This window comes from Aquarana catesbeiana, linkage group LG03, assembly GCF_042186555.1.
Source record: "Aquarana catesbeiana isolate 2022-GZ linkage group LG03, ASM4218655v1, whole genome shotgun sequence".
Classification (NCBI taxonomy): Eukaryota; Metazoa; Chordata; class Amphibia; order Anura; family Ranidae; genus Aquarana; species Aquarana catesbeiana.
This window is the reverse complement of record NC_133326.1, coordinates 229,411,918-229,424,206: the sequence shown is the minus strand read 5'-3', so window position 1 is coordinate 229,424,206 and position 12,289 is coordinate 229,411,918. Positions and strand designations below refer to the sequence as shown.

Here is a 12,289-nt window from a genome sequence, read left to right as displayed (position 1 = left end):
GATTTTGCAGCGTGATGAATGTGCTACCTACAATACGAACACTAGTTTTACTAGACCGAGTGCTTCCGCTTAGTTTTTGCTTATGAGCATGCGTCGTTTTTTTTGTCCGTCGGACTAGCATACAGACGAGCGGACTTCGGGGTCCGTCGTAGTTACGACGTAAAGATTTGAAGCATGCTTCAAATCTAAAGATTTGAGGCTAAAAAAGTCAGTTGAAAGTCCGGAGAAGCCCACACACGATCGGATTACCAGCCAGCTTTAGTCCGTCAGCGTCCGTTGGACTTTTGTAGACGAAAAGTCCGACCGTGTGTACGCGGCATTAGTGTTGGGTTTATTTTCAAGTGTTCATAAAAAAAAAACCATCATAAATGTTTTATTGTTGTACTGCATCGTACTCTGCTACCCTAGGCCAAGGCCTACATGTGAAATATATAAAAAACACTGCGTTCTCTAAAATACCAAAATGAATAAGCAGCAGCATACGTTGTGACAAAAAACAATGGTGTGAGGATAAAAAATGCAGCGCTAAACAATTGTATAAATATAGAAAGAAGAACCATAAATCAAGTCCATGAATGTGGTCTTGGTGGTAAATAGTGTGATGAATGAACAATATAGTCCAGGTATAAAGAATAATGTGTAAATAAAGTTTTAACTCATGTCCATACACTGAAGGAGGGACGAAAGTGGATGGTTGAAGTCCCAAAGGACTGGTGAATGTGATGTGGATCCGTGGAACTGAAACAACATCGGTGGTGCTCAACATCAAATAAGTAAAAAAGATGGGTACTCTTACCGAATGAGGTGGATTCCCTTGTCAGCGACATGGAGTCAATCAGGCAATGAGCCCCATCGGGCTAGGGAAAGGAAATCCAGAATGCTGAAACGGGCAGGATGAACCTCAGCTGGCAGGAACTCAAAATGACATTCAGTGGATGCCCGGGGTGAAAGTTTCCAGATGCGAAGCCTCTAAGTGACAGCCCAACACAGATCGCCCAGAAGGAATATTGCTCTTGTTCAGAGGTTATGTAAAAGAAAAAAATCACAGCTTCCGCATGGTGCAAGTAAAAACGGGGATTTTTATTGCTAGAAAGCCATACAAAATAAAATAGTGATCACAAGATTAATAACAAAGGCAGTATGGAGAGGGGGTAACCGCCCCTCTCCATACTGCCTTTGTTATTAATTTTGTAGCCTGTATGCATGTTCACCACGCAAGACTCCATCGTTGAAGAAAATGCATGTTGAAACTCGTTTAACGTTTCCTGCACAACATTTACACAAGCCTGTAAAATACTGGGAGAATATAGTCTGGTCAGATGAGACCAAAATTGAACTCTTTGGATGCCATAATACACACCATGTTTAAAGGTCAAAAGGCACTGCACATCACCCCAAAAATACCATATCAACAGTGAAGTTTGGAGGTGGGAACATCATAGTGTGGGGCTGTTTTTCAGCATACGTTACTGGCAAACTTTATGAAGGAAGGATAGCATTGAAGGAAAGAGGAATGGAAAAATGTACCAAAAAATCTGCTGCCATCTACCAGGATGATGAAGATGAAAAGAGAGTGGACATTTCAGCAAGACAATGATCCCAAACACAAAGCCAAGGAAACTCTCCATTGGTTTCAAAGAAAGAAAATAAAGCTGCTAGAATGGTCCAGTCAATCACCTGACTTGAATCCGATAAAAAATCTATGGAAAGAACTAAAGATCAGAGTTCATAGAAGAAGCCCACGGAACCTTCAAGATTTGAAGACTGTTTGTGTGGAAGAATGGGCCAAAGTCACACCTGAGCAATGCATTAGACTACTTTCTCCATACAAGAGGCTTCTTAACCTCCCTGGCGGTATGATTATTTCGGATTTTAGGTGCTAAAAGCGGTACAATTATTTTGCATGGAAATTTGGCGTTTTATATTGTAGGTCTGTAATTCTTAACAATAACACACTTAAATCTGTCCAAACCAGAGTCTAGTAGATATCCCGGGTATGATAAAGTTTGAAACACAAAAACATAAATTATAATATAATAAATAAAAATAAACAATTAAAAAAATTAAAAAAAAATATTAATAAAATAAATTTCCCCACAATTCACTATCGCTCAATTCTGCAAGTGTTCTAATTTACTATCGCTGTTTTCTAGCTGATCTAAAGCCACTTTTGACGTAAAGGGACACTTTTTGGTTGCTATGGACAATCTCCAGTTTCCAGGCAGAAAGAACAGTGTATATCACATAAAACTGCATGCAGGGCATAGGACAAAGCACTGGGGCCAAAAGGGATGTGAAATCATTTCATACAGTACTGTAATCTGTAAGATTACAGTACTGTATGTGTTATGATTTTTACTTTTTTTTAAATTTGCCGCCAGGCTCCGCCCCCGTGCGTCGCGCCGCTCGCAGGGAACGGAGCCTGGCACAGAGAGGCTTCGGAGGAGGACGGAGCCTTCGGACACTGCGGGTGACATCGCAGGATCCCGGGGACAAGGTAAGTAACGCCGCCCCAGGATCCTGCAATGCAATCCCGAGTGTGGCTCGGGGTTACCGCTAATGGTACTGAATTTTAACCCCGAGCCACACTCGGGAAAACCGCCAGGGAGGCTACAGCTGTCATTACCAACAAATGTACAAAATATCAAATACATTTTAGTTAGAGTGTTCAATACTTTTTCCCTGTGTCATTCCATTTTTATTACACATAACTTAATTTCTGAATTTATTTTTTTGTTTCTTTGTATGTATTGATTGCATGGGTTGTTACTGACATGTGATGAAATTTTCACGTCAACAGCACCTTTAGAAATATATTTACCTAGAAAAGCAGTGATGTGTTCAGTACTTATTTTACCCATTGTATCTAATAAATGTATAGTGAAAAAAAATCATTTTTTGAGGTTGTGGTTAATGACAATTGTATGTGGCAGTGCGCACTAGTGGAAACATATAAATATTACTATTATAATACAGTGAGGTGAAGAGAATTTTGTTTTATCTTTGTTCCCAAATTCCCTTTAATCTTTCACTTCCCTGCAAGCGATCTACTGTCTAAACAGTAGCCTGCAAAGTAAATACCAAAGTAAATACCAAATGCCAGTTGAAAGAACTTTATGTTTGTAAGACTTGGAGAACAAATATAAAACACAACCAGCTTAAAAAAACTACTGAAGGCATAAAGGCTGGCGCACACTACAAGTGAAAATCTGCCTAGCAAACAGGTATGTAAATCAAAGCCTTTGCCAGCTCTGTAATAAAATAGCATCTTTGCACATCATAACATACTGTTTTATGTAAAAATGTATACAGTGACCCATTCTATTCCTTTTTCTACCCTCTCATGTCAAAGTTGGCTGAAAACCTCTAGAAAAAGAAAGTAAAGTACATTTTTACACAGAATTTTCACAGCTGCTATTACTGGCTGTATCAACAGGTGAAATAAAGGGGAAAAAATGTTGAATTGGATGTAATGAAATTATTATTATTATTATTATACGCGACTTATATAGCACCAACAGTTTACGCAGCGCTTTACAATGTATAGGGGAGACAACACAATTACAGTACAGTTCAATACAAAAGGTACAGGAGGGCCCTGCTCGTAGAGCTTACATTCTAAAGGGAGGGGTGGTGGTACAAAAGGTAATAGCTGTAGAGAATGATTTGATGGGGGTAATGAAATTCCCTGTAGCCACTGATGGTCTTTTCACTGTGTACACTAAGTAACTGTAGAACAGCGCAAAGAGGGTACAAAGGAAAGTTAAGTATTAGCAAATTAACTGACCATCATTTAAAGAGGTTGTAAACTCTGAGAGAGAAAAGAAAAAAGAAAAATTATGAAATACTTACCTTAGAATGAAGCCCTCAAGCGGCGCCTGCACACAGCTGAGACAGCTGACATCTTCCTGGGTGTTTCTTCCGGGTTCGCAGGCTCTGGTGCTATGAGTGGCCGGAGCCACGATGACTTCGCAAGCACGTGGGAGACACGTTTACGGCACGGGCTCTGAAGGTCCGGCACGGTAAGCCGGACCTTCAGACCGCATGCGCCGATGATGTCATCGGCTGCATGCACTCTGAATATCTCTTAAACGGTGCAAGTTTAGGAGACATTCACAGTACCTACAGGTAAGCCTTATTATAGGCTTACCTGTAGGTACAATAAAAAAAAAAAGACTTTACTTCCACTTTAAGTGAACTTGCTGTTTTATCATTGAAAGGCAGAAATGCACATATAATTCAGGGACTCCTGGCACCTGTCCTTTATTATTAGGATAAAACACCACTTTTGTTGTTAAAAAAATAAAAATATCTAGGCCATACATATACAAAACACTATAATTGAAATAGGCCTTATTCCAGATTCTTACATGCATGTGTTCCGCAAATAGACAGGCCATTCTAGTAAGTTTCTCCTTCTGTTTGCTGCTTGGCAGACACTCTAATCATGATGCATGATTAGTCCCTGTGTTGCATGGAAAGAAAAAGCTGCCAGAAAAGGCAGTGAGCCAGTCATATTTTGAGGGATTTCCACAGACCACATCCAAAATGTGCCCGTTTTTGTAGTGGTTACAAGGTATTGATTTTGAATGTTTTGTCAGTATGAAAAAGTCATAACTGGCTGCAGGTTTTGCAGGGGGGGGGGGGGGGGATTGGTCGGAAAAGGAGTCCAGTTACATTCACACTTACGTGGAAAAATGAGGCAAAGCTTTGCAGATCTGCAATAATTAGCAGTTTACACGAAAATGTAAATATCAGCCCTAAGGTCTTATTTCCTCTGGCATACCGATCCGTACACCCAAAGGGCTGTCTTCACCTGTGTGTGAGGCACGGGTGTTCCATGCATCCAAGTGCAGGCAATCTCAATAATGTCTATTGGGATATAGTAGCTGTACAGACACAGACACTGGTCCTAACATGACAGTCATGCAGGTGGCCGTGAGGGGCCTCAAACACAAGTGTGCATTTGGGGTCAAAAACCCACACAATGTGGCTGTCTAATTGGGAACGGTGGCTTCATCTCAATTGACATCATGAATGAGACTACCTGAACTCAACACTAAAAAGCATAGATGGACAAAGCTCCCACTGCGGCTATTGTATTTTGAAATACAAAATACTTGAACAGCAGCTGCATCTGATTGAATGCAGCCACTTTTCAACCTACAATTCCCCCCCCAAACTCCTTCAGTTTTTCCATTCGAGAGATGTTCAAGGGGAGACATTTAACAGGGCTACCCAGTGAGCTAATTTGCACAGTGCATGGCTAGCTTTAGAAAATGGAAGGTGGAAGGCTTACCTCAAATAAGCAATATTTTGCAACAGATCTTAACATTTCTGATAGTAGAGTTTTATGAGGTTCTAGGCACTAGGCCTTGGAAAAACAGGAGTTTTTTTTAAAGGCTTTGACCTGGATATACAGACACTTTTCCAGGGTCTCCGTTACCTGGATAAGATACTGTGATCAGCGTGTTTTCTGTTTTTTGGGGTATTTTTTATTGATTATTTGTTAAATCTATTAGGTTTGTTATAAATACATTTAATTAAAAAATAAATAAATAAAAAAAGAAGTAACTGTTTTGTATTGTGCTAAAGCTGTACATAATATGATTGCTCTGCAGAAATGTATGCAAACTATGAATGGTCAGTGTCTGGAAAGCTCTGTTTTTGAATGAAACATTTCCAATGGGAACTACCATCCTGTCTGATGTAATGTAATATTTTCATGTATTCTAGTATGTTATAGATAGGCTGGAATGTGCCTGGGCTTTCATGTTTGGAAAGACTCACATCCATTGACATATTAGTGACCTACGACCTTTCTACGTTTCATCTTATTTCCCTTCTCGTTGGCATGAAAGGTGACAGAGGAAAATATCCTAATTTACTGGGATTGTGAAACACCTGTTTACAATAGATCAGTTTCACGTGGAAATAGATCTGTAGCATTTTATTTTTTGCTTTGTCTTGGGAAAGTTTCTTAGTACATTCATAACAAAAATTTGTACCAGCCATCAAAAGAACAAACTTTTTTCAGGCTTTGGACTGCACACTGTGTACCTGGAAGGGAAGCTTTACAGCTGTGTGAGTTCCTTTGCACAGCCTACTGCACTAAGTACATAGCCCCAGGTACTGTTTATCTAAAAGATAAGAGCACATGGACTGAAGTACAAAACTTTTGTGAGAAAGTAAAAAAAAAATGTTGTACTATTCACAGGTACTGGTTTACACAACATTACAAACCACATGCTATGTGCAATAATGTTGAAAGCTACAATAGTTGGTTTCTCTCAAGTAAAACAAGTACATGCTTTCTTGATACAAAGCAGTAGTTTAAATTGTAAATGATCTTTTTGGTACAATAACTAATATTAAAGAGGGAGTCCACCTAAAAAAAAAAAAAATATTAAAAGCCAGCAGCTACAAATACTGCAGCTGCTGACTTTTAATAAATGGACACTTACCTGTCCTGGAGTCCAGCGATGTCGGCAGCCGAAGCCGATGATTCGCTCGGCTCTAGGCTGCTGCCGCCGCCATTCTCTGTGAGGGATTCAGGAAGTGAAGCGTTGCGGCTTCACTTCCCGGTTCCCTACTGCACATGCGCGAGTCGCGCTGCACGTCCTAAGTGGTCCCCGCTATCTCCTGGGACCTGTGAGTCTATTCCAGGAAGTGGGTGCAAATACCTGTATTAAACAGGTATCTGCACCCCCCCCTCCCCCCTGAAAGGTGCCAATTGTGGCACCGAAGGGGGGGAGGAATCAGATGAGCGGAAGTTCCACTTTTGGGTGGAACTCCGCTTTAAGTCTTAAAAACTGAACTCTGGGTATGATCCCTATTACGTAGTTACATTGGTCCAGCTTGGAGCAATCTCATACCTGAGGGACCGCTGAGGAAGGCAACATTCACTGTAGTAGTCAGTGCAACCACCGTGGTAGCAGCAATCATCCTGTAACTGCCCCAATGAATACTGACCACAGAGACTCAATCGCTTAGAGCATGCCATGTATTCTTTGAAAACAGAAATACTAGGTTGTCTGCAGCTGTCCACCCCAGGTGCCACACATTGTGGAGGTGTTAGGCCAGCGCTGCTTAGGGGTGTCCGGCCAGCACTGCTTATTCACTGGGGATGTCTGGGCTGGCACCTGGCAGTAGCACATAATTAGTGTGCCACGGCCAGTTACATTATTTCTGTCTAGGCGCCGGCAGTCCGATGACAATCCTTGTGTCGGTCGGCACTGTTTTTGCAGAGGAGGAAGAGGGGCCTGGGAGCAGAGGGAAGAGGGCTCTTCCGGGTTCTGGGCCCCAGTGCGCAGAGGCGCTACACGTGATGTCACTTCAGGCTGGAGTATTTCTTGGAGGTTTTATTGGTAAAGGTTTCAGTCACCTGCCATCGACTGGGAGTTTGACTAGGCGTGAGCTTCTGGGAATATGGTTGGTGTGCGCTGTGTGTTCAGTGACAGTGAACTGTGCTTTAGCCCCTCACTACGCAGCCACATCAAAAGCTGCAACTTGCCCTCTCTGCTGTCTTGGGTGGGGATGGGTGGAGAGAGGTGCAGCAGAGCAACCCAAGCTCCCGGCTTCACAAGGATGGTGGTAGGAAATGCTTGGAGACAGGGAGCAGGAGATTTGTATGAAAGTGCTCACACTGGTGGCATACCTGTGCTATAGGGGCATTGTGGAGAACAAGAACTGCCTGTATTTCATCTACCACAAGGGAGAACGGAGCAAACCTCGCTACACTGAAACAAGTGTCTACAGGTAATTGCACATGGAGCGATTACTTGCGGATAAAAACAGATGAGCAGCCCTGGATGCAAACTGTCTACATGAAGGTTACTCATCTGTCCCTAACCACATGTAATCACTCCTTGTGTGATTGCATACAAACAACTGTGCACAGAATCAGCCTGTCATTGATTTGTACAAACTCCCTGTGCTCAGCAGATCGCAAACACATGACCATACCCACTGCAGAAATATGCTAATCTGGGAGTTGTATGGCCCTGGACAGCTGGAAGCTTTAAATATTTATTAAACAAATACACAGCAAAGACCAAATTATACGGTTAGCTCTGCAAGTATGTTCCTAACTGTATTGTGTAGATGCATCTTTGTATTTTTTTTGTGTTACGCTGTATTTCTGTATAATCACACTTTAATATTGGCAGAGACACAGACCTACATTAGAGACCAACAGCCTAACTAGTGATCATATGACTATAAGGTTATTTGGTCATGTCCACGTTGGTGACTTGCACCGCTGCCCTCTGTGGCACATTGTAACTCTGCCAACCACCAATGTCTTTAGAAGAATATGCAATACTTAACATCCCTGCCTACCCCACACCACTCTGTTGCTGAGAGTAAGGAGAAGAAGTCCTGTGTAAGTTCTGAGTCGATCCCACTGGAAGCCTACACAGGTATGAGGGTCCTTTTCCTGCTCCATGTGACAGCATTGAGCCAATCACCAAGTCTACTTAGAGAAACAGAGTGAGTCAGTTGACAAACAACAAAGTGAAAGGAACAAAAGAATGGTGAGTATATGCCACAGGGAAACCAGACATTAAAGTGAATGTGTTGCTTTGCCATGTGTATTTCAAAGCCATGGCTATTGACATTCAGCAAATTCTAGCTATTTGACTATCATATTGGACCACCTGGTTTCTGTACTATATTTTACAAGATCGCAACCACACATTGAAATCCACTATGAAATACAAAAAAAAATATTTCTAACATATTTAGCTGTTTTATTAAGGTGTATTACATTTATTTGGGAGGAAAACAAACGATATGGTGAGATAGCCTGTAAAAAATCCACCTGTGCCTACACCCTGTATTTCCAACACAAGGTCTATATTTACAATCACTTAATTCTGATAAGAACTGACCATTAACCGTTAACACCTCCGTTAATTCATGTGTTCATGTAGTTTGGAAAAAGAAATATGTGTAGTACTAGGCCATCAGTAAGGTGGCAAGGTGGTTAACTCAATAGAGTGGAATTACTAAATGTGTAGAGAATGTTTTCTTAGCTTAGTAAATCAAGTGAACTTGTGTCCAGTTTAAATAACATTGAATGATTGATGGTTAAAGTGAATGCAGCTTAATTCGGTAAACATTCACTTTACTAAGTCAAAATTGTCTACCCTTTTAATAATTCAACCACAATGAGCAAGAAATGTTGACGTTTTTAAGATATATTTAATGCTTGAAAACACTGAAACTCTAGCAACAAATTCCAAGGGTGTAGCAATACTTGTGACCTATTTTAACTATGGCAATTGAAGGCCATGTCTGATTGGTTATGCATTACTTAATATTTGAAATTGCTAAACTAGAACCAACTATCCCTGGAACATTTGCTGGTTAATGCTAAACACTTTGTTGATTTCATGCTCTGCTGAAAGAGATACAAAATAGAAAGTCAAAGGTCATTTGCACTTGGCATAAAATTTAAAACCGACTTTTGATGCAAATTTTAATTATTTATAAACGTTGTCTTTACAGAAATAGCTAATAATACACACTCAAGTGAAACATACTTTTTCTTTCCTTCAGGTATGTCTGAAGGCTTGTCTCCTGTACCCAAGGTCAATTTCACATCTTCCATTGGTAAAAGGAATAGTATGCTTTTTAAGTAGACATGGGACAAGTGCATTTTCAGGAAGCCTTAAAAGATCTTAACCCAAACTAACCAAAAAAATTTGAGATTAACATTTTTATTACAGTTGTCACATAAGTAACTACCAAAAGGCAAAATAAGCTACTTGTTTTGCCCTTCTGTAAACACTTTTTTGTCAGTTCTGGCATGTTGTGTTAAGTGATCATGGGACTCAGTGACCAACCTGGCTTATTGCTAACTTCTTAGCTAATTCTGCCAGCTGACATACAGTAGGCTAGTATTTTTCAGGAAAGGTCATCCATTTCCTTGGCCTCTGCTAACAACATCTGACTTTCCTCTTTAATTGTGTGATTAATTTTTACTCAATAACTTTTATGTTGTGCCACTAGAAAAACAAGATGTGTGACTCAGTGTGTTTGTGGTGCTCACACTTGTATGAAGCCACTGTAATTGACCTTGCGTTTCACAGAGCACGAAATGTTACACTGGTCATTGGTCTGCACCACATCAAACCACACCATTGTAACTTAGGATAAAAGAAAAGTGTGAGCTTAGTAAACTTAATCACTGCTCGGGATAAAATTGGTGTTGTTACCACAAAAACACAAACCATCATTGTTTAAGAATGAGCTCAATACTATTATGTTAAATCTGTCCCTCATTTCTATTTTTACTTATTATATCATGTTAAAGTGCTTGTTTATGCTGTCTAGACATGTGCAAGTGGGCTACTGTTTTTCTGCATTAATTTATAATGCTTTTTTTTTTTCTTTTGAACAGCATATTTGGACCAAGATGTCAGCGAATGTTCGATCAGTTCTGGTAATTTTCCTTGGACTAGTATGGAATAGTGTTGAACAGTGCGAGGAGGCAGCTAAAATTTCAGAGATGAACCTTGATATTAAATATAACCTCCAGTCCTTCACTGCTGATACACAAATACATAATATCCTTCAGCACAATGGCTACATTTATGTGGGGGCAGTGAACAAGCTCTTTGTACTGAATGACAACCTCACTAAAGTATATGAGTACAAAACAGGACCTGTAATAGAGCAGTCTAACTGTGGAGGACCTTGTGAAGGCTGTCTGGACAAGGAAACATCATCAAACGGTACTTGGAAGGACAATGTCAATATGGCTTTACTTTTTGAAGACTTCTATGAGGAGCAACTAATAAGCTGTGGAAGTGTCCATCAAGGAACCTGTCAGCGGCATGTGCTCAACTCTAAAAAACCCTGGGACATAGGACACGAGGTTCACTGTTTGTTCTCCTCATTGATTACAAATGTCACAGATTATTGTCCTGACTGTGTTGCCAGTGACTTGGGAAGTAAAATCCTTGTAATGGAAAAGGATAGGTTTGTCACATTTTATGTAGGCAGCACTCTTAGAGGATCACCTTCCAGTCTTCATTCAGTGTCAGTCCGGAGACTAAAAGAGACACAAGATGGCTTTGAGTTTCTCACAGATCATTCTTTCATGGATGTCTTCCCCAAATTTAGAGAGTCATATCCGATCCACTACATATACACCTTTAAAAGTAAAGACTTTATTTACTTTTTAACAGTACAGAAAGAATCTCTGGATTCCCAGACTTATCACACTAGGATTGTCAGATTCTGTGCTTCAGACTCTGAGCTACGCTCCTATATTGAAATGCCTTTTGAGTGTTTTTATACAGAGAGGCGCAGGAAAAGGATGGCTATGGGAGAGAATTTCAACATTTTACAAGCTGCCACTATCAGTAAGACAGGGGAAACCTTGGCAAGTGAGACTGGCTTCAGTCTTGATGATGACATTTTGTACGCTGTCTTTGCCCAAAGTAAGCCAGACTCTGCTGAATTGACAAACAGGTCTGCTGTATGTGCAGTATCTATAAATAGGATCAACGAGGTCTTCAGCCAAGGTGTAGGAACTCACACCAACTGTCTGGAGCATTTTTATGGAAGAGGTGGCCACAATGCATGTAGTAACAAGGTGGGTTCCATGTGTTTAGTCCAGTGATATATACAGTCATATATTTTTTCATACTTCTATGTGTATGCCTTTACTATGACTGCGTTTGCAGTCTCAGGATTGTAATAAGAACAGGAACAACCACAGCATCCCATTAGATGTGCAATACCCTTCCCCAGTCTCCAACCAAAGATAAAACCCCTATTGCAGTGGATGCCTATAATTTGACTTCCAAAGTCAACTTCTGGTAAAAGCAGTGAACTAATTACAAACTGACCCCAGCAGTAGTTGTATATCATATATATATATATATATATATATATATATATATATATATTTTTTTTTTTTTTTTTTTTTTTTTCTTTTAAATGAGGTGTCTTTGTATAACCAGTTTTGAGTGTAGTCATGCTACCCATACTCAAAAAAGCCCCCCCCTTATTTGCCAGAAATTTCTTGATGTGAAAATGATATCTACAGAATCAGGAATGATGTGAAGAAATGCACACTGTTGGCGAATCCAAGAAGCCAGGGATCAAACTCCACCTATAAGTTAAATATAACTTAAATGGGCTATACAAAGGTTCTATGTAAAAGTTAAAAATTACCGCACAATTAAAAGGCACAGCAATCTGCATTGCATTCTACTTGCTTAAAGCCGAGTTCCACCCATATAAAAGTCAGTGGCTACAAAAAGTGTAGCAGCTG

General features: G+C 40.3%; 1 protein-coding gene across 3 annotated transcripts in view; it reads left to right on the top strand.

Annotated features, from left to right (window-relative positions):
- The window catches only part of MET (MET proto-oncogene, receptor tyrosine kinase), a 212,544-nt gene that overhangs the window by 37,872 nt on the left and 162,383 nt on the right, over window positions 1–12,289 (top strand). For 2 of the 3 annotated variants that reach the window (XM_073619840.1, XM_073619842.1), the window contains exon 2: window positions 10,406–11,605. In XM_073619840.1, the coding sequence (XP_073475941.1) occupies window positions 10,421–11,605 (1,185 nt within the window). In that variant the 5' untranslated portion in view covers window positions 10,406–10,420. Of the gene's footprint in view, window positions 1–9,561; window positions 9,616–10,405; window positions 11,606–12,289 lie in introns of all 3 variants that reach the window. The other variant, XM_073619841.1, reaches the window with a different exon arrangement.